This window comes from Epinephelus fuscoguttatus, linkage group LG5, assembly GCF_011397635.1.
Source record: "Epinephelus fuscoguttatus linkage group LG5, E.fuscoguttatus.final_Chr_v1".
NCBI lineage: Eukaryota > Metazoa > Chordata > Actinopteri > Perciformes > Serranidae > Epinephelus > Epinephelus fuscoguttatus.
Genome location: NC_064756.1, coordinates 2,839,040 through 2,862,080, shown reverse-complemented (window position 1 = coordinate 2,862,080; position 23,041 = coordinate 2,839,040). Strand labels below are relative to the sequence as shown.

The window sequence follows — 23,041 nt, the reverse complement described above, 5'->3', positions numbered from 1 at the left end:
AAGGATGAGCTCAGTGTGCAGCCAGTGTGAAGCTCAAGGCAGAGAGGTGTTGGTGAGTGGTCTGTATGAATCATATGTAGTGTAGTAGATCTTATATTTAAACTGTCACCCCTGATAAATGCTGCTCCCCTGAAAGCCATGTCATAGTTAAAACACTGAAATGTATTTTTCTCTATGTTGATATATTTAACATTTGATTTGCAATATTTATGTTACGTTAAATGAAGTTTAACTTATTTAAATGTTGTCCCTTTATTAAGGACATAGATTTCAAATGAGATGAGGCTGCAGGCAGAAAGAAACATTAATTTCAGACCCTGATTTTGATCCTGATGCAGCACTGAATGTGTTCATATTGAACTGCAGATATGTTTTATATGTTATAAACACTATGACAATATTGCACTGATTAATGCATGCTTATTAGTATTTAAATGAAATAAAAATAAATAGTAAAATACAAGTCAACTGTGTTTTTTGTTTATTTTTTATATAATTTTTTTAAATTTATTTTTTAGGAAATCAAAAATTCACATTCTACAAAAACATCTTTCAAAACACAATTTACAATTCATCCAAAAGCAGAATAAATTTACACAAAATTACAGAGATCAAAAAACAAAACAAGATTGTAAATTATACTGTAATCATAATTAATAGTAGTTGTATTGTACATTATCTTTTTATTACTTTAATTTTATTAAATTTTCTGTATTTATTATTTCTTGTCTTGGCGGAAATTAGTCTCAATAAAATCAAATAGTCCCTCTAAAATAAAACTTGCAGTCCAGTTCCGGTTCCGGTGACTCCGGTCCGTCTGTTATCTCTTCCCCGCGATCCAGAATTCCATTTCCGCGTTTCCCCTCTCACCCTCCGCCTCACTGCGAGACAGGAAGTTGGGATGAAAACAAGAGCGGAAACTGATGTTAGCTAAAAAAAAATGGACTAAATTTAAAAGTACCGTTAGTGTGTGTTTGTAAGGAGCCTGTAGATGATGTCTAACACGCCGAGGAGCGGAGACATCATCCACCTGAATGTCGGGGGAAAGAGGTGAGGCGCCGGGGGGTGTTTGGGGAGTGTCGGCTAACCTCGGCTAGCTCCGGGGATAAAGGGGAGCAGCTCCGGGTTAACACTGATTTTAATGAGTTAAAATCATCACAAAGCATTAAACAGTTGGAAGACTATTTAATTAACCTTTCATTAATCAAACAAACTCCACTTTTGTCTAGTTAAAGCCCAAATCTGACGTCATGTGAGCGTCAACTCATTGTGATTTACTACACAAATATAGTTAGCTAATGCTAAAGTGTAAATACTATTATCTTAGTATTCCTTGGTCAACACAAGCTCATGTTAGACAGTTAAGTTACGTTACCGCAGACAGAGTAACCTTAACCCAAACTGGAGTCACAATGAAGAGTAAGCGCAGTGTCCGATAATGGAAGCAGGGTAAACAAACGTCGAGTTAAGGCGCAACAACGTGAAGTTAGCTCACTGTGTTCTGTGGTAAATACGCACAAACAAGTGATTTATAACTTTAGATCACTGGTGATATTTAAACGGTGCGTAAAGTAAATTTAGCGTGGAAGAGTTTGTGTGAAGTACTGTGTCCGATAATGGAACCAGGGTCAGCATCAAGCTAAGTGCTGGATCAACAGTACACAAACAGGATTAAGCTTCTTTAGCTGTTCCGTGTTTTTAAAGCCAGATGTGGTTCAGTGAGAACAGACAGATGTTTAGGAGGTCAGGTGTCTGTTTATCTTTCTGACCTGTGGTGGAAGAAGTATTCAGACCCTTTACTGAAGTAAAAATACTCCACTACAAGTAACAGTGCTGCTTTCAAAACTTTACTTAAGTCAGATATTAATTGTGCAGTAAAATGTTCCCTCAGTGTTTTCCTGTTATTATATCAGATGTTTTGTGTCAATATATCTGCTGCATTAATGTGAGTGTTGCATTTTACTCCTTTAGATGTTCAAGGTTAAGATTTAAACAAAATAATACAAACAATAACGAGGATATGAACTCTGTAGACGAAGACGGACAGTTAACAATGTCATGTTTGTTTGTTTGCAGGTTCAGCACCTCCCGACAGACGCTGACGTGGGTCCCTGACTCCTTTTTCTCAAGGTCAGTAACAAAACACACACACTCACACTGCCAACCCTAGTGCCAGGCACAACGGTGAATTGTTATTTAAATGAATATATCATATGAATAAGATGAGTAAAGGGGCTTTGGTGGAATTATTTTCAACAATAACAGGATGTCTTTATTGGACGTCACACAATGCTCAATCAGTGACTGAATAAACTAAATGTGAAGCCCTGCTGGTACAGCCAGCCCCGAGCCATGTTCACCACCAATCTCCATGTAAAACTTTTTTTAATGAAATTTTTTTATGTTGCCCTGACAACTGGCAAACACAGCTGTGAATTAAAATGTAAATTAAGATCGTAAATGACAAAGATGGGTCTGCATGAAAATAACTGCACTTACACAGAAGTTAACTCAGGATCTTTAGTTTAAACGACAGATCTCTAGCAGTGTGACTGTTAGTTTGATGAAGGAATTCTGTGTTGAATAAGAAGTTGCTTATTTTATTTTTGTGGTATTTTTACCTGGAGTTTAATGTTGTCAAGATAATGACACACACCTTTATTAAATGAAGCTACGGCTGGTTTGTGTTTTGTGTTTCAGTCTTCTGAGCGGGCGGATCTCGACTCTGAAGGATGAAACTGGAGCTGTGAGTACTGCGACTGTCTGCGACTGTGACTCTCTGCGATGATTTATCTGTTGGTTCAGTGCCGTGATCAGACCCTAACATTGTCATCATGTCCCTCCTCTCTCGCCGTAGATCTTCATCGACAGGGACCCCTCTCTGTTTGCCACCATCCTCAACTTCCTGCGGACCAAAGAGCTGTATCCCCGCTCCATCAACGTGCACATGCTCATGCACGAGGCCGAGTTCTACGGTATCACGCCGCTGGGTGAGACATACTGAGACATACTGAGATATACTGAGACATACTGAGATATACTGACACATACTGAGACACACTGAGATATACTGAGACATACTGAGATATACTGAGACATACTGAGACACACTGAGGAGATGTGAGTTAAGAAAACAAAAGTTGTTGCTGCATGATAACTTATCTCATTATCTCAGAAATCAGTCTTTTTTTCTTGAGAATCGTCATAAATGAACCTGTGATCACAAGAAAAAGACTTTCATCATCTCGGGATAATAGTATTAAAAAAGTAATGCTTCTGTAACATCCTCACCGTGTTATATTTAATCCATAACTGTTGAAACTGATGAAAAAAACTGTGTTTTGTTGACAGTGCGTAAGCTGCAGCTGTGTGATGAACTGGATCGATCGTCCTGTGGAAACGTGCTGTTTAACGGCTACCTGCCCCCACCAGGTAAACCACGCTGACATCACGGCACACCTCGTCCTCACGAGACGGGATTCATGTAAACATATACAGAAATATATCTGCTCAAATCAAACATAAATAAATAAATTATACCTTTTAGAAATTAGTATACCATAAAATGTACTGATATGATATTAGAAATAAATAGACATGAATTAACTGGAAAAAAAACACAAATTAATATTTCTATTTTAATTTGCTTCTTTATTTATTTCCCTTTGTTTGTTTCCCTTTTTAATTTTTCTAATTTTTCTCTAATTTATTTTTGGTTATTTTTAAATATATTTATTTATTTTTGAACTTGTTTTTTATTTCTTTTTAAATTTAAATTTTTTTTTGTTAATTTATTTTTTATTTATTTCTGTTTTTCCTTAATAATAAAATAATAAAATAATTCGTATCGTTCCAGCTGGTTTTCAATATCATTCTTCAGACTAATGATGGTGAAAAAATTAAATGAGCCCTGCGGAAACCCTGATTAAGTTTCCATGGTAACGTAGGTCCGACTTATTTAAGCAATTATGGACAAACAAACAATTTAAGGACACGTCTTCCTGTGAGGGTCCGCCCTCTGAATTGAGACGCAGTTTTTTTTGTCTGTTTCACCTTCTTGTGTCCTCACTTCCTGTCTGATTCGTCGCAGTGTATCCAGCGAAGCGCCGTAACCGTCACAGCGTGGCGGGGTCGCAGTTCATGGCGGGCCGAGTCGCACCGGCAGAGAGAGCGCCGGTCAGACGCAGCAACACGATGCCCCCCAACCTGGGGAACTCTGGGATACTGGGCAGAGCGAGCACTGAGGAGAGGACGCCTGGAGGTACAGAACATCCCTGCAACATCTGGGCAAATTTTAAGGAAGGATTCTAACAGTACAGAGTTTTCTAATGTGTGCGTGGGTGTGTGTGTGTGTGTGTGTGTGTGTGTGTAGGTCAGTTATCAGACACCGGCATGGTCCGGATCATCTGTGGTCATCACAACTGGATCGCTGTGGCCTACGCACAGTTTGTCGTCTGCTACAGGTAAACACTTCGTCATCAGGATTGTTTACTACACAAACACTCTCAAAAGATCCCGTTCAAATGATGTTACAGCACCAACACGACCATAGAGTTAAATTTCAGAGAGAAACTGTATTCGGGATTTAATACCTCAGCCTGTCAGTGTGCAGCCATCGGGCTACGGCGTAGGCTACACGTCTACGCAGAGCCTTCGCCATAGCCTGACGTGCACCTCCCCAGAAATGTAACGTTAAGTGGCAGCGACACAGACCTCCTGTCTGTCTCTGTAAGCTGAAACCATTTCCCTCAGTGGAAACAAAGCTTTGATTTACTTTAATTTCACAGATAAGAAACAATAAATTGTAAAGACAATAAAGCCTCCACAAAAATATCATTTTAAATCTTGTGTGTGATTTATCCTGGCTTCATATGAGCAGAGGAAATCTCTGCTAGCTGCTAGGCTAATTTATACAATGTAAAATGCCATAGGCTTGTGCTAATAACGTTAGCATGTTGTATTCATTCAGTCATTTTCAGGAGTCCGATTCTTCCAATTAAACTTCCCTTAATATCAGATCAATAATTTCAGTTGATCAGCTTTATAGTTTTGAATCAGGACCTTCAGAAGCTTGTGAAAAACAAGACGTGTCACATTCAGACGCTGCTTTTTCAGTGTGTCAGATCTATATTTAATCAAAGTATTGGATCAGGATCAATATCCAGTATTAGAAGACTCAGATTTGGACCTTAAACCCTGACGGTCTCTCCTTGTCTCGTTCTCAGGGTGAAGGAGTCCACCGGGTGGCAGCAGGTCTTCACCTCTCCCCGTCTGGACTGGGTGATCGACAGAGTGGCGCTCAACGCCAAGGTGATGGCCGGCTCGCTGGGAGACAACGACAAGATGGTGGCTGTTGCCTCGGGGACGGAGATCATCCTGTGGGCCATCTGCCCGGACGGCAACGGGAATGAAATCGGTGCGAGTTTCTGCACAGTCGTGAATGTTTTAGGATCTTAATACCGTTCCAGTAGCACAGAATTATGTTGTGTCTGACATCATGTCTGTGTTCCCGCAGGCGTCTTCAGCCTGAACGTGCCGGTGGAGGCCCTCTTCTTCGTTGGTAATCAGCTGATCGCCACCAGCCACACGGGGAAGGTCGGGGTTTGGAACGCTGTCACCAAACACTGGCAGGTGGGTGATCAGAGAGCGCAGGCTGCACGCCATCTAACTCACGTCATTTCCTTGTTCCTGTCATGAAACTATGAAAGAAGGAAAGGACATGACGTCAGTGGTGTCAGTTCTGTTGGAGTCGAATCACAATATAACCCATCATATCTTTGTTATAAATTGAACAACAAAAATCAACCGCTTCCATTTTTTTTGTACTCACTGTCGTGTGATGTTCTTCGTCCTCCGTGTGCAGAATCAGGACGTTGTTCCCATCAGCAGCTACGACACCGCCGGCTCCTTCCTCATCCTGGGCTGCAACAACGGCTCCATCTACTACATAGGTGAGTCCCGACTCACCTGTTGGTTCTGTGTACGAACCAATAAAGATCTGATTGAACAGAGGTCGTGATGATTGTTTGTTTGTTTGTTTGTTTGTCAGATGTGCAGAAGTTTCCTCTCAGGATGAAGGATAATGACCTGCTGGTGACGGAGCTGTACAGAGACCCGACAGAAGACGCCATCACCGCCCTCAGTGTCTACCTCACGCCCAAAACTAGTACGTTCAAAATACTGCTGCTCCTTTAATGTACCACTGATACTACCTGTACTAATACTGCTGCTGCTGGTCATGTGATCAGGTGACAGCGGGAACTGGATCGAGATCGCGTACGGGACCAGCTCCGGGACGGTTCGAGTCATCGTTCAGCATCCAGAGACGGTCGGCTCGGGGCCGCAGCTCTTCCAGACCTTCTCTGTCCACCGCAGCCCCGTCACCAAGATCATGCTCTCTGAGAAGCACCTCATCTCAGGTACGAGTCTGAGAGACACCTGTGTTTACCTCCACATACTAAACCACTCATTTGTCCCCTCGTCCCTCAGTCCAGGTTCTTCTTCACATTGCTGGTTTCTTTGTTTCTAAAATTGTCCACGTCTGTCTATCGTCTGTCAGTTTGTGCCGACAACAACCACGTGCGGACGTGGACGGTGACTCGCTTCAGAGGGATGATCTCCACCCAGCCAGGATCAACGCCGCTCACCTCCTTCAAGATCCTCAGTCTGGACGACGTGGACGGACACGGAGGCTGCAGCGCCGGGACAGAGATAGGTAACACACAGACACAACCACACACAGACACGGGGTTAAAGGTCAAAGCTTTATCCAAAGTATCGTCGTAAAATGTGCAAAAAGAGTGATGCGTTTTGCTTTTTAAAGCTTAATTATCTAATTTGTACTCAGACTGTTTAGTCCCATTTTGTGACCATGGAGCACCAGTGCGACCTGCAGATATTATCACTATATGAACTGGAGAGCTGTTTGTTTGTTTCCAGCTTACAGTGAATAAATCCTCACGTTTAATGGCACCACAGTAACAGTGTAACTTCATGAGATCGACGATAGTGTGAGCAGAGGATGTGTGTGTCTTTGTACCTGCAGGGCTCCAGACCGCGACCATTGAGTCATATTTTGCGATATTACAATATTATTTTTAAGCCGTATCCCCCAGCCCTGTGTTGTATTAAACGTCGGCTCCGTCACGCTTCTTTTGCTTCAGAGATGGCGGGATGTTGTCTGAAATCACACACCGGAACGGCATGACGCCACATCGTTTGGTTCTGTGTAAAAATGCAAAGGCGTCAGAAAGAAGGGACTTGATAGCAGCTCTGTAGCACGATCGCTGTGTAATAATGGCTTTAGATAAGGATTGTTTAGGTGGAGGTCAGAGGTCACAGTAGGGTGAGGAGGTAACTGTGTGTTTGTGGTTTCAGGTCCGTATGGAGAGAGAGACGACCAGCAGGTGTTCATCCAGAGAGTTGTACCAGACACTGATAAACTCTACGTCAGGCTGTCGTCCAACGGGAAGAGGTGAGTGTGTGTGTGAGTGTGTGAGTGTGTGCACGGTCTTTCATTTAAATGTTCTGAAAAATGTCTACAGAGAAATTAACGAGACAAAAGAAGTCGCAGACTGGAGCCACGACGTGTGAGGAGAACAGAGATGTGACTGGACACTGATGAAGGTGTGTGTGTGTGTGTGTGTGTGTGTGTCAGAGTGTGTGAGGTGCGTTCGGTGGACAGCACCTCCATCACAGCCTTCATGGTCCACGAGTGCGAGGGCTCGAGTCGCATCGGCTCTCGGCCCCGTCGCTACCTGTTCAGCGGCCATGGCAACGGCAGTATCCAGATGTGGGACCTGACCACCGCCATGGAGATCGCCGGCAAGGTCGACATCAGAGGTGAGACTGTTCAACAGACACAACTTTATCGCTCTCTGATGTCGGCACAGAAGATCACATAGCTTTAGTGTTAAAGAACAACATGTGACTGCTGTGAGCTCTGTGATTGGTCAGTGAGTGATGTGGCTCTCATTGGTTGTCTCGCAGCGCTGGGCGGGCCAACAGAGGAGGAGCTGCTGGAGCTGTTGGACCAGTGTGACCTGGCTCTGACCAGAACGCCTGACAGCACGCCGCGAGCCTCCACCTGCAGGTACACGTCTGCACTTACATTCATGCTCAGCTCGTGTTGTTGTTGCTGTTGTGTCACGTGACTTCCTGTCCCCGCAGCCTCCACTCTCAGCTCAGTGACGTCCTCAGGACGGAGCGGCTGCACTCTGCAGGAGGAGGACGAGGAGCTGGAGCTTCGGGTTCGTCAGCTTCACTTTGCGGCAGCCTCCCCCGGCAGCCTCCGCCCCCCGTGCCCCTCACCAAACCTATCCGTGACCCCGCCCACTCCGGGTCGCAGAGCCTCGCCATCCCGGCCTACTCCCACAACTCCACCTCCAACCATAACGCCAGCCCGCGGCCCTCCAGACACCAGGACCGGGACAGGGAGTGGGGGTCTGTGCGCAGGGGGAGCTTTGTGGAGCGCTGCCAGGAGCGCGCCAAAGGTTCAGAGGCGGCGGCGGGCTCTGGGTTCGGGGTTCCAGCAGGGCCGGAGAGCGCCAGGCGGAGCTTAGCGGTGTGCACCGAGTTAGAGGCCAGATTCGGCCACAGGACCCCCACCACCTTCTCTGTGTCGCCTGGTTCACGCCACTCCCCAGGAACGCCTTCATCCCTGTCATCAGCATCGTCATCTTCGTCACACCACAGGGCCACGCCCACTCCCCCAACAAGCCCCGCCCCCGCAGCTGTGAGCCCAACTCGTTCTCAGGCTCCTGCTTCACCCCGCCGAGGCGCTGCTATGTCTCCTGCTGACGTCCCAGTGTCCCCTGAGAGCCCGGCGAGTCCGGAGAGCCCCGCCGCCGGCCCGCCCACCAGCCCCAAACCACACATGAACGAGACCAGCTTCTGATTGGCTGTTCAGACCAAGACTCTGCAGACACATGAAGGAGAGCAGCTTCTGATTGGCTGTTCAGACTGAGACTCTGCAGACGGTCAGGTGGAACCAACAGAACGTTTGGTTGTCTGTCGTTACACTGAGACATGAATGTCTGAACAGTTTGTGGCAGGTTTGTGACGTCTTCAGTAGCCAATCAGCTGCCACGCAGAGCTCTGTTGCCATAGTTACCACATGCTGGTTAGCTGTTTCCTGACTTCAGGATCAGGACAAATTAACTAACTAACTTAAGGAGGGAAAATGGTTCATAAACAGCAGAAAAACAAATCAAAGTTCCTACATGATCAAATAAATCAATCGGCTGTATCGTGAACAGACTCACAGACCTGCAGTCGACCCAACAGCACAAACACAGTTTACAGTGATGGCGACGGCAGATTTAACATAAATATTAGGTCATTTTTTAAATACTGGATCAGAAGTTAACACTGTATTTTATCAGCTGTAGCCAGCAAACGTAATCTAATGTCGTGTGTTAACGCAGGCGTCCTGCGTCTCTGATAGGGGTGGGTATTTTAAAAAATGTCCATGTTCGAGGACTCACAAGAACAAACTCTACTATCAGAATCAGAAGCAGGTTTTCACTTACAAAGAATTTGGGTTTTTTTGTAGCATAAATAAACCTGTGAAGAGCAAGTAAAGGTAAGGCGAAGTACTGATAGAAAAGTTATAATAAAGACATGATAAAGATGCTTTAAGAAGAAGAAGAAATCAGCTTCACTATAACTCGCAGCATTCACAGACAAACACTTGTCTTTATCTGGACACATTTTCCCCACAAATACAACATGCTAACGTTATTAGCACAAGCCTATGGCATTTTACATTGTATAAATTAGCCTAGCAGCTAGCAGACTTTTCCTCTACTCATATAAATCCAGGGACAACAGCAACATGTAACAAAGGTAACGGAACATAATTCAGCTCCGTTACAGCTCACAAGGTTCACTGACAAAACAACTGTCTTATACTAAACATGTTTTACAAACAAATACAACATGCTAACATTATTAGCACAAGCCTATGGCATTTTACATTGTATAAATTAGCCTAGTGACCAGGGGAGATTTCCTCTACTCATATGGTCTGTGGTCTTCCTGTTTCCCTTTTTAAATGATGATTACAGACTACCGCTGCCTGCTCGTGCATAGTTATCTCCTCTCACTCAGGTGCAGAACGTACGTACTGATTGGCCGACAGTGAGGCGATGCAGATGGTTTTGAGGGCACAATCCACATATGAAAAATAGCCACTCTTCATAGCACTATCCCCGCTGAAAAAACAGCGACAGGTCACTAAAAACAATCCGTTATGTAGTTAATTGGTCTCTTACAGTGAGCTGCAGCTCAGCAGGTGTCTCAGCAGGTGTCACGCTCCATCTGTTTAGTATTATTAGCATTGCAAGAATTCCTCCTCTTGAGTATTTCAGCTCTTTGGTAGCATTATTTTGAGTTAAGCAGAAGAAGGTCTGATTATTTTTTCCACCGCTGCCAAAGTGTAAACAGGACAGTCTAACTACAGAGCGTTAGCTTTAGCATTAGCTTGCAGTAGCTAGCTACAGCTGCTAGAATACTTCTTCATTTCAGTCAACAGATCTTTTTATATTTTAAGGCAAATCTGCTGTTTTTGGATTTATAAACTGTGAGTGCAGAAAAATTGATTGTGAGTATCTGTGTGGCCAAAGATGTCACAGCATCAGGTTCGGCCCTTAACAAGCGCACGGCGGGTATTTATCTGTAGATTTTCTACACCGAACACCGTGCACACACTGCCCCCTACAGTTTGGGAGAATGTGAGAAGAAACCTTCTCGGTGTAAACTTCATCATCATGCTCACGTCCCTGCGGAGAGCATAACTAACGCCAGAGGTGGAGACCAAACCGGAGCTCAAAGGACAGGACGTATTGGACTCCAACTTTATCTTTGTTTCTGCAGCTTTTTTATAACCAGCAGAGCAAAAAACAAAGTTTGAGTTTCCTGTCGGGACCTTTTTGTATCTGAAGAGTCTGTTAAAAAACAAAAGTTTGTACAGAAGCTTTATTTTTGTAATTTTTATGATTGAAATCCGACAGCGATGTTTTTTTCAGAAGGGTTTCTTTTCTCTCTTTGAGTCCTGACTGTAAACTGTCTTCAGTCCGTTCATTTGTTCACAGAGCCGAGCCTGAACGCCTCACGGCCAATCAGGTTTCAGCTCTGTCTGCTTTTGTTCTTTAATTTCCTGTCAATGCCGCCGAATTCACATCAGACACACGACGGAAGCAAAACAAACCCTTCTGTCACACTTTATTTTATGGCTCCATATTTTTCAAATAATCTCATGTAAAGAACTTTTTGTTTTATGGAACAAATGAAAGAAAAATATTCTTTAAAACTCTAAAATTTTCACATTTTTTTATGCATTTGTGCATGTTCAGTTACTTTAAGACTACGCCTGCAGCTGACAGATACTGATTTAGTAGAATTAAAGTAAAATTTCTACTTTGCTGGAGTATTCGTAGTTTTTGCTTCTTTATTCTTCGACTCTCAGAGGAAAACATTTTACTTTTTACTGCACTAAATCTATCTGATAGCTTCAGATACTTTGCAGATTATTAACAAAATATATCAACTAATAAATGATTTATTACCATAGATAGAATTCAGGACTTTTACCTGCAGCAGAGTATTTTTCTTTACTTTTAAATGAGCTAATACATCCATCAGTTTTCATCCTCCTCCACGTCCAGGTTGTATTAATTTAGTTAGTTATATAATTAGGGATTATATACAGCTGTAAACAGAAAACATTATAAATAAAACTGCAGGTTTTCCATCAAACTTTGTGTTGTGTGTTAAAAAGGTTCCACATTGAAACGTTCCTTCCAGGAAACTTAATAGTTTTGAAATAATTGCGTCGTATGGATCCATAGAATAAAGTGTTTCCAGCTCTGACTGTTACAGAAAGATGTTTTTTGTCTTTAATGTGATTTATTTCCTGTTGAAACAGTCGTCCACCATCCAAACCTCCATCACTGTTGTTTCCTCCTGTTGTGTTCTTGTGTTATTCGTCAATGTTTCTTTATTCTTTGTCAGGTTTGTTTCACTGTGCTCAGGTTTTCTTTGTACGGGAAACAGTTTCAGCATTAAACCTTCAGTTTATCTGTTTGTTCATTTGTTCTCTGGTCTGTGATGTTCAGAGTCACACAGATAGTTTGGGTTAAAAGCATTTATTGTTTAAATTGAAATAAATCAGACATACATTTAAGCCCAAGCTCATTTTCAGGCTGCAGCCAACAGTTATTTGTATTTTCTATTAATCTGACCAATATTGTCTTTGTAAAGTTTATTTTAAAGTTTTCTTGTTTTTTGCCTGAAAAACAGTTTGAAGCCCAAAATGTAACCAAAATATTTATTTATTTAATATGAAACAGAGAGAAGCTGAAACAAAAGACTACTATGTCATTTTATTTTATTTTATTTTATTTTATTCTTTCACTTGGAATTGACATTAAAAGGTTATTTGATTATCAAAATAAATACAGATTAATTTCATTTTTTGGTCAGTTAATAGTTTCATGTCAAACCCCCAAACCGTCAATATTTAATACATAAAAAAATCTTAAAATAAATAATATTAATAAATTGTGTAAAAATATGACCCACATTATTAAAACTCAACCAATCATAGCGTAGTGGTTTTTATTATTAATCTTTATAATAACTAAGTTGTTATAAATATAATTTTTAATGCATTATTTACATTTTTCAAAAGTGTGGTGTTATTTCATAATGTCATAGAAAACTGCGTGGGCTGGAAGTGTCTGTCACTTTTCATTAGACCTGAAACGATTACATGAATCAATTAATAATAATAATAATAATGATGCATTTTATTAAAAGGTGCCTATCAGAGCACTCAGGGACACCTGTAAAGACACATTAAAAAACAAGCAGCCATGTGTCTGTAGATCATGAAGTCAAACAATTCAGTAATATAAGATAATAAGTTAATAAAATAATTATTACAACAATTAGTCAGTTGATAGAAATTTGGCGCTTTTTTTTTCCAAAAACAGTTGATTTGCTGCTTTTTTTTTCTTCCAAATATTGTATCTCTATATTTTATATTTTGGTTTTGGGATCTTATGTAATCTCATTTAATCGACCTAATGAGTAATTTTAATTTCTAATTTTATTTGTGAATTCATTCTTGTAATTTTATTTTTACTCTTACTTGGATTTCCGAGTTTCCCACAGCCTGTGAACGCAGCACTGATGGCTCTGAACTCTTCATGTTTTGTTTTGTGTCTTTAATATTAACGGTCATTAAACAGCTCACGGTGAATGTAGTCAAAGTGTCGCTCCGGCTGATCTCAGGTCAGCACGGAGGAAGGATTTTAATATTTCTGTGTAACGTGTGTTTGATACTAAAGATTGTTTGTTTGTAAACAGACTTTGTATTAAAATAATAAAATAATTGACTCAGTTAACATCATCGTGTTTTTTGTCCCAAGTCATTTAGTTCACCTGAGTCGGCTCGACGTCTTCAGTGGAGTTATTAAAACTAATCAGCAGCCAATAATCAGTCCTGCTCCCTGGCTGTTGCTATGACAACCACTCTAAATGACATCTTAGACCAATTTTACATCACCAACACCGAAGGAAAAGCAAATGTTTACTGTAACATAAAACATGACCTTTTTGTCTCATGGCGGAGACGAGGGCGAAACAGAACTGGGAAGTGCCGCCGTCTGTATTTGTCACCTTGTTCCATGTTTCATTTTGTAGAGTCTCTCCTCATGTGTCATGTCTGGTTTTACTTCCTGTCTGTGTGTTTTCCTGCCTGTTTTCTGTCACACCTGTCTCGTTAGTCCTTCCCTGTTCCCCAGTCTTCCCTTCACACCTGTTCTGTATTAGTCTTTGAATTTGTCCTCCTCCTCCTCCTCCTCCTCCTGGGGCCTGTATCACAAAGCGAGATCAACCTTTCCTGGGTTACCCAGACCTATCCTGGGTTGACTAACCCTAACAATGGCAATCAGGATAATCGGTATCACGACGCTGGATATCAACTCGGTAACTCAACCCAGGGTTGCTTTATCAAGAGCTGTGAACGCGCACGCAGCGGACCAATCACAATCATGAGAGAAGCACAGCGTCACTGAGCGTCACTGAGCGTCCTCACAGAGCGCCGTATGTGAGGAAAAAAAAGTATTTCTCATGTGAGGATCAGAGATTAATTCTACTAAAATATGAGGAGGAGAAAAGCAACATTAGAGAAAAGGCCAACACCGTGGCAGCTGCAGGAGGAGGAAACATGCGTGGCAACGCATAACGGGATGAATAATGTTTAGTTTTAGTTTAGTTTATTTGCACATAATGTTAAAAACAGACAGTATAACATTTACAAGATTAAAAAAAGAAAAGTGCCGGAGAGGTTAGAAGCCACTAAAAGCTTATCAAAGAAATTCCCCTGTCAAAACATCAATGAAATCACATAATAGAGAAGAAAAGAAACGGGTGAGGAAAGAAGGAATAGAGGAGGAGAGAGGGAAAAATCAAGACAACACAAGGCAGCAAATAAAATGATGTGTAGGTTAAATGACTCATCACTGGTTCAAGTAGCTACAGTACCTGTACCTGTACATCTGACACTGATCACACCCTTGAATCCCATGAAATCAATGCTGCACAGATGAACTGCGTGTATTACAATTATCGTCTAACATCATTGCGTCTGATAAACTGGTCTTCTTTGTCATAACGTTATATATGCTACAATAAAGCTTAAAGCTGACGCCACAGTTAAATCATATCAACACCAAACTGATAGTCTGAATAAAATCATCCTGATATTGAGCTGTGTTAGAAATTAACAGCTGTGCAGAAATATACCTAGTGTCCCTCTTTAAAAAACAAAAAGGAAAATCCCTCAAACACCATGAAGTGTAGACATGATAGGCTACTTTCCACATTTCCAGCAGCAAAGCTGTCAGTTAGGCCCATTATCTTTAACAGGGATCATTTCCTCCAACAAAACAAAATGTTGGCACTAATTAATGGTGCTATTAAGTGTCCGCTAATGATCAGTTTCTTTCTTATGAAGGGGTGGGATGAAAGTTCCACTTCTTTCCACTCCTTTTTGAACAATCTTTTCATTGTCTGTTGTTGTTGCTTTCTTTTCTTTTTTAATGTTCAAAATAAACTTTCAAATCAAAATCAATCAAATGAATTAAACTTCCCGTCATGACTGGGCTGCATTTCTGTCAGCCATCAACAGCTGATTGGCCAGTGGGTGGTGCTTTTTATAGGATCAGATTCAACCCTGAACTTACCCTGCTCCGGAGCAGGATAGCCGTTCAGAGTAAGTTACCATGGTGATCTACCCCGATAAGAACTGAACCGGCTTCATGAGACCGAAAACCCAGGGTTAACCCTGAAGTTACCTCGCTGAGACATTAATCCTGCTTCGTGATACAGGCCCCAGGTGTGTCTCGTTCCTGTGATTAGTTTTCTGTGTGTATATACACCTGTGTGTTTACCTTTGTTCCACTTTAGTTCGTCTGTGTTCGTGGTGTCGATCGCTCCTCTGTTTCTTTTGCCGCTTCTGTTGTCTTCTGTTCTGGGTTTCATCCCTGAGTTCACTGAGTTATTCCGGTAGGTTTTCGGTTTAGTTTTGGTTCTTCTTTCTTCTGGACTTTCAGTTTCCTGCCTGACTAGATGTTTTTTGATCACCTTTATTAAAGCTCGCCTTGTGCTCCACCTCCACCTGCCTGCCTGCTGCTCCGCCTTTAGGTCCCTGTCTGAACTGATACGTGACAAATTATGGCCCAAAACAGGTTCTGTGAGGTCACACTGACCTTTACTTTTGACCTTCAGCCACAAATGTTGATCAGTTTATTCTGCAGTCGTGGATGTTTGTGTCAAATGTAGGGAAATTCCTTCAAGGTGTTCTTGAGACATCATGTTCACATGAAAACATGATGCCTGTGGCCGCGGCTGTCACGAGCGTGGACGCATAAAAAAGAACTAAACTCTTAGTGTTGACAGAAAAGATGATGACCTTGCATTAATGAGATGCCGCTTTACCTGTTAGGCCCAGAGCAGTGCCGTGCACAGACATTAGGCTTGTTGGAGAAGAGCCAGGCCTGCGCAGACTCGATCACCGGCAATCACTGCTCAATGCATGTTGGGTAGTTTGTGTCCGACCTCATCCCAACTTGCTCTGACGTCATACGTAAGTGTACAGCGACATTCTCGTGAGAGTGAGGCAGCCGCAGTTTTTAGAACCAGGTGCTGCAGTTGTTTTCCTGCTACTGCAAGACCCAGAGCATGATGGGAAACACCTGGCTCTCACCTGATCGAACAGCTGATCAACTTTCAGATCTGACAGGATGTGTGTGTTTCTGTCACTTCCTGTACAGGCTGCTGGAAACTGTCTGACTTCACGCAGCTTGTTGTCACCGCCTCCTGCTGCAGCGGCCTGAGCTCGTCCACTTTCCAGGTGAGGCGCAGTTCGTCTGCTGAGCTCTTTACAAACCACAGGTCCAAACTGCATGTCATTTTTGTTTAATTTAATTATTAGAGACAAGACATGGGGGACATAAACTTTACTTCAGACTGAGTTTTGTCTGTGAACACAGGTCAGGGAGATGTGATGCTGCTCTGCAGGGCGCTCGATTTGCATGCGGCTGCTATGAGGAAAGTTAAAGAGGGAGGAGCGGGGACTCACCTGAGGTGCAGTTGTGGGGCAAGATATAGAATTAAAATTAATTAAAAGAAATAGAAAAAGGCACATCTTGCAAAAAGGACACTTGTCTCGTTAGAGGGCAAAAGGGCAGCAGCTTGAGCAGCACCTGGCGTCTACCTGTGCACGTGCCTGGTTCAGAGAGAAGACTTCTTATCGTGAAACTTTATGTCCTCTGAAGGGTCGTCAAACAGCGGTTAAACTCTGCCTGACTTCAGCCATGAGAGATAAAAAAGCATAAACCAGTCACTGACAGGACAAAGAGTCATAAAGAGGGTGATGAACTCACACTGGGTTTAACACCTGAACACCCTGTGTGTGTGTTTTCATCAGGAGGCTGCAGTGCAGGCAACCACCCCATCATATTTATCCTGCAGTAATCAGTGTGTAGCTGCTGCCATGTTGAGGCAGAGGGTGCTGTCTGTAGCTGTGGTTGAGGGTGAGAGGCTGTCAGCAGATAAACAGAGATCTGTGTGGGTACATGAGACCCTAAAAAAGAGGCTGGATCATGGGGAGTACCACCAGTTGGTCCAGGAGCTTCTCCTCCATCATGGACGTTTACAGGCAGATTTTAGGATGACTCAGGGGCAGTTTGACAACCTGCTGTCTATCATCAGGCCGTATAGCTCTGGGTATCCAGCAGCCGCTAACATCAGTTCCTCCTCCATTGTTTACCAACTGTAAACTTGTTGTCGTCAGAACCATTGAAGCCCCGCCTCTCAAATCATCTGACTGGACAATGGGAAAAAAGTGGAGATGATGTGGGGCGCTTTGCTGCTCTGAGTTTAAGTTTTTTTTAAAGTATGATTTACATTCCTGAAAATTAAAACTAAACTTTAAAGCTACACTATTTTAATCCATAAATTTTCATCTGCTTATCGAGGGCCAGGTCAAGGGGCAGCAGGCTGAGCCAAGTTCTCCAAATGTACCTCTCAGCACAGAGCTGACGTAAACTGTAATGTGTGGTTAATGCTGTCAAACCATTGTGCTTAGGTTTAGGCTACAAAGCTACTTGGTTGGTTACACGTTTAAAGAAGTAATGTGACATAAATATGCTACGTGAGTCACATTAGTGAACAACAATCATATGTAAATTGCCCAACGTTACATTAAAACAACACTGACTCTTGGTGTCACACCGGTCTCCAGAATAAAAGTGCGGTTGTTTGACCTATCCATCTCCTCTCAGCCACCCTACGTGGACTTTCTCGCTCTTCATGCTACATCAGTTGCTCTCAGCATCAACTATTGCCATGGATCGGTTTACATTGGAGTTATCTGACGGCCTGTTGCGTCTAATTAAGATGCTGAAGGCTGCCTTCAGCGTCAGTATCACACACTGAGGGGCATGATGAAGTGGCAGTATCTGACATCCTAAGAATGAGAACGGGCTTTCTGGGACGTATTTGACCACATGTGTCTTGTAGTGTAAATGAATGCGTGCTGATGCGTCTCTGACAGGGACTATGTCATCAGTGCAGGACGTAGTGGTTGTGTAACGCTGTATACATTACCCATTTCACTGCTCATCAACCTAGATTTCTCTCATGTGCTCCTGAGCAACAGACAAAGTCAGAAACTAGACGTAAGCAATTACAGTTTATCAACGCAGCTCACCATCTGGCTGCTCCCAAACAGTAGTGACAGTGTAGATAACCTACTGAGATATAAAAACATCTGAGCCCTGTTGGGAAAAGCCTTCGTACCCTCGAGGTGAACCGAAGTTTCCTTAAAGATAACGTTATGCACAGTGACACCACACCTACGAAACAATGATGTCAAAAGTTGAAGCTGGTCTGAGTTGCAGTTTCTTCTTGACCTGTATTCAATTGAATACAGTCCATAGACAAGATTTAATATTCGTATTCATAAACTTTATTGTTTTTATATAAATATACACTCATTCTGAATTTGATGCTGCTTCAAATTCCAAAGAAAGTTAGGACAGGCAAACAAAAGACAAGTGAGACCATCATGTTTTCTGGGCCCAAAAATACAACCATATTGATAAGAGACTGCAGCTGAGATTCATGAGATAATTGAATGGATTTAGTCTACTCATTTTCTACACTATACTTAGGAAAAATACCTGAAACTGTCCGACACAAAGATAGATATTGGCACGTAGCAGGAAACTCGCCAATGGTTGCAAGTTGATCTTCCAACATCAGAACAACAGAATTTGAATAATAAATATCTTGTCTTCAGAGTATGGGTCAGAAAGGATGTGCAGATCACTTCTGTTATTTACGTTTCACGCAGCATCACTTCTTGAGGGTCTCTAATTCCTTTTCCACTGCACACAAGAGCTGCCCAAGATCTTTTCCGGAGCTATGTAAACTTGTGTAGTCGGCATAGAGGACACACTTAAGCAATGGCAGTGCATCACAGATATCATTTATGTACAGGATAAAAAGTGGATCTTTGTGAAGCGTACGGCCCACAGGGCTTCACGCCACAGGCATCCAACGTGCTGGGCAAAGAGCAGCTGGGTTTTCCCTCCATTTTCTGCTCCACTTGTCTGCGCTGATAACAAAATAATGTATGAAAGGACAGATTGACTGCCTGTGATGCACCGTATAATAAGTTTTCAAAAAAAAAGAACTTTTATTGCCCGCTAATGATGATATAATTCACTGCTTTGTTACCAAGACTCATCGTGACTCTGCTGGACGACTTATTAGCGTTATTTCTGAGACTCAAATGAGACAATAAATCTTTGTCTCATGTTTGTGCCTTTTTAATACGGAACTTATCAAGGAGAAGATTAGCTTAGCTTCGCACAAAGCTACACAGCCTTAACAAATAGAGGACGATGTTTTGAATTTGACACAATTTAAACACTTTTATCATTTATTATGGTTCATGGTTTTACATAAGCTTTTAGTTTAGGCTGTAAAGACTTTAGGGATATGAAGCATCCCGAGTGATCGTTAACACTGAGCTGATTGTTGGTGTTTTAGTGATCCTGTCACCTCATGTCAGAGTGGATGGCTACGGTCATGATGTTCCAGACGAATTTATGAAGGGAGCAAAATAAAATAACTAACACAAAGTCGCAGTTGAACTAGGTCTGCTTACATAATGTCTGTCAACACAATCATTCTTTCTCAGCTCAACCCCAAATCTGAAGCTAAAGTGCTAAAGCTCTAATTTGGGATGTCATCGAGCATGAAGTCTGGAACCTATCCACTGAAAATGAATTAGGAAAGATGTTCTAGATGAATGAGAGCACCCAGGGGAATGTTCCATAGTTGGGGGGGATACACGGTCATGTCTCTCTTAAAAAAAGGGAAATCAAGTTTCCAAAAAACAAAAGAGAAATAAGAAGGTAAACTGAATTTGCACTTGATGACATCACAAGTTTGAGACTGTGGCTTTGACAGAGCAGCTCATGTTTACAAACCCTGATTTAACTTTTATAGGACATGGAAATATATTATTAGAATCTTAATTTAGTGGTGTTCCCCCTGAAATGGTTTAGTTCTGCTTCTGTTTTCATGTTTGATCTTCACTCACAGTTGTGACCGCTGCAGGGTGCATGGTTGTTTTTGTGGAAAGACACGAGTTTGTTTTTCAGTGGTTCTGTCCAGCCTAGTGCCAAATGAAAACTGGAGTAAAAACAAGACCTGCAGACGTTGCGTTCATGGGCATGAGCACATGTATCCAACTGCTGACTGGGTAAAGGTGGCAGGCTTTTGTTTGGCAGTAGCTTCAGCTCCGAAGTTGGCAATATGCCGTCATTCTTGGCGATGACGTCCCTACCCTCCTTGATCTTGTACAGAAAATGACAAACCTTTGGTGGTATCCTAACTACCGAAACCTGACTGACACTAACCTGTTAAGAAGAATACCCTCCGACATTTCCTTACTTCGTTGAAGTTACCTGTTACTAACAAGCGGTCGAATAGATAGACAGAGTGCCTGTTCCTGGAACAGGAAGTAAGGGTGTTTGCAGGGTTTCTCCCAAAGGGTTGTTTAGCCAAGGTGGTAAGCCACTCAGACTGTGACACAACCCCTGAATAATTTAGTGGTAAGTTAGTGGCCTTTGCTGCCTCTGCTCCTCTCCTCTTGTTTGATTTCCTGCTGAATTTCATTAATGTGTGTTCAGTTTAAAAGTCAGGGGAGGTGGTCTGTGTTTGAGATAAAAGGGTCCAACACCACTGCAGGAAACCCTGATTTCTAGAGGAGTCAGTTTCTGAAGAACAGTACCAACATTAATAAGGCCGTCTCACTCTGCCTTGTCAGTGATTTTGGTGTCATTTACATTTATTTACTGCTTCTACTCCTGCTCCGTGGAGGACTCACTGCTCTAGAAATCCGTGCCCTCTGTTTCACCCTTAGCACATGTGTTGATACAGATAACACCAGGTGAGAGCTGATAAAGCTTCTTCAGTGTGCTTTTAAACAATGAACAATAAAAGAAGGAAAGAAGGAAAGTCCTCAGTGCCTTGATTGTTTTCCTTTTTAACCATTTAATTATCTAAACTCAAATTCAAACTCTCAGTCTATCTTTCTGATTGGATGACCTCCCCCCGCCCTCCGTGCGGTGGCGGTGCACGTCCAGTTTTGCCACACAACCCTTGGCTCCACAGCGGGAAGCTGGGAACAACAACGCCTGTAAAACTCTGTAAAAGTAAACCAAAGCATACATTTTCGTTTCCAAATATTTATTTGAAAACGAAACCATTCATACGGTCAATAAAAAAACATTTTGTTAATAATAAAAAATTTATGTAATCTCTACAGTGACCGCGCCAGCCAGCGGGACTGCGGCTGAACCACTTCCAATGTTTATTCATTCATTCAGTTTCCACTAATTATTTTGGTGTTTATTTCTTTTATTCTTAAGTTGTTTTTTATTAAAATGCCTAATTTTAAGCCTAATTGTAGAATGTATTCAGCAAATCACAGCTTTCAACTGGAGACAGCGCTGCAGCAAAAAAACAAACAAAAACAAAACAAAACAAGGCATTATAAAAAGCTGACATAGTGTTAATTAATTAACATGAGACATTGGACAGTGGTTGTCAGTCTGTAATATTTTTTTTTATTTTATCATAACTATCATAACATATCATAATTTTTTTTTGTGTGCTTCTGAACACACGGGCAGCATAAACAATGAAGTTACATATGACCGTTGCAGCCCTTGGAGGGGCGCTGTAATCCTGGTGGTCCTTCAACAAACACTGAATTAAAATGGGCATATGATTAAATGTGTTTTGATGCCCTTGTAAGAAAATAGTAAATTAAAATGGGCATAACAGTTAAGCTGTTATGATCTTTTGATATCTTAAGAGGACTGGAGCGTTATTCTTGCAGGTTGTAAATCATTTGTTGTACAAATATACAGAAAATAAACAAGAACCTGTGAAGGACATGATTATGTATTGCACTTTTTCTAACAAGCCTTCGACATTCATTTTTATTATACAAAAGTAATATGGTACATTCTTAGTTTAAATGACTAAACACACAGTTAAAGGTATGCTTACAATGGAGTTTTTACTACCATGACAAACACCCTTTTGCAAAATCTATTACAGTATAACAAAACTGTCAAATTATGTCAACAGACTAAAATGAGACTAAAACTAAAACTGATTTCCACTGACTAAATTTTAACTAAAACTAAAATGAAATTAAAAATTCTTGTCAAAATTAACACTGGTGTGTAATGTGTGTGTAATGTGTGGTTAATGTGTGTTTAATGTGTGTGTAATGTGTGTTTTGAATCAACTAAACTTTCCAGTACTTCACAGAAACCCCACCGCTGAAAAGTGTTTTGGAGGTGTGTATAACGAACAAATATCAGTGACCCACCTGCGTATCAACTGACCTCCCCACGACTCCCTGACTCACTGCACTTTGTGCCGTCAGTAACCTGATCCACCTCCCAGTGTTCCCACACAAACCATAAAATGTTGAGTACTCCTCTTTATGAGTGACATACATCTGTGATTTGTACAGTGTCAAGAAGATATCAGGCTTTCATTTTGCCAGTGCTCCACTTAAACCTGACAGGAAAATCCCAGTTAGTGGAGGAAAATTCCTTTCATTGTTCTAGAAACAGAAGTTTGCAGAACCAGAGATAAAAACAGATTTGATGTTTTGGTCACACTTGATTTCGCGCTTTTTTTCCCCCCTAATTATAAAGGTTACAGAATTTCCCAAACAGCTGTTCACCATGACAAATGAAATGATAAATCACCATGTGGAGCAAAGATCTATTTGCGGTGCTTGGTGACTGCTGCGACGGGGGTTTTGCCACTTGTCAGTACGATGGAGCGATTATCGTCTTGTGATCACCATGTACTGTTTTGTAGAGGCTTATGTAAGCATGAAATCATGGAGTGCTTGTCTACTAATTGGACT

At 41.8% G+C, this 23,041-nt stretch overlaps 1 protein-coding gene across 1 annotated transcript; it reads left to right on the top strand.

The window, feature by feature from the left end:
• Nucleotides 1-882: 882 nt before the first annotated feature.
• On the top strand, nt 883-13,409 carry shkbp1 (SH3KBP1 binding protein 1). The gene is made up of 17 exons (XM_049575790.1): nt 883-1,050; nt 2,077-2,130; nt 2,701-2,746; nt 2,858-2,990; nt 3,352-3,432; nt 4,091-4,261; nt 4,373-4,463; nt 5,226-5,416; nt 5,516-5,631; nt 5,864-5,951; nt 6,050-6,166; nt 6,249-6,419; nt 6,560-6,715; nt 7,378-7,474; nt 7,658-7,842; nt 7,990-8,092; nt 8,170-13,409. Exons 1-17 carry the CDS (start codon nt 992-994, stop codon nt 8,894-8,896), a joined length of 2,586 nt encoding a protein of 861 aa, XP_049431747.1. The 5' UTR covers nt 883-991; the 3' UTR covers nt 8,897-13,409.
• The last annotated feature ends 9,632 nt before the right edge of the window (nt 13,410-23,041 follow it).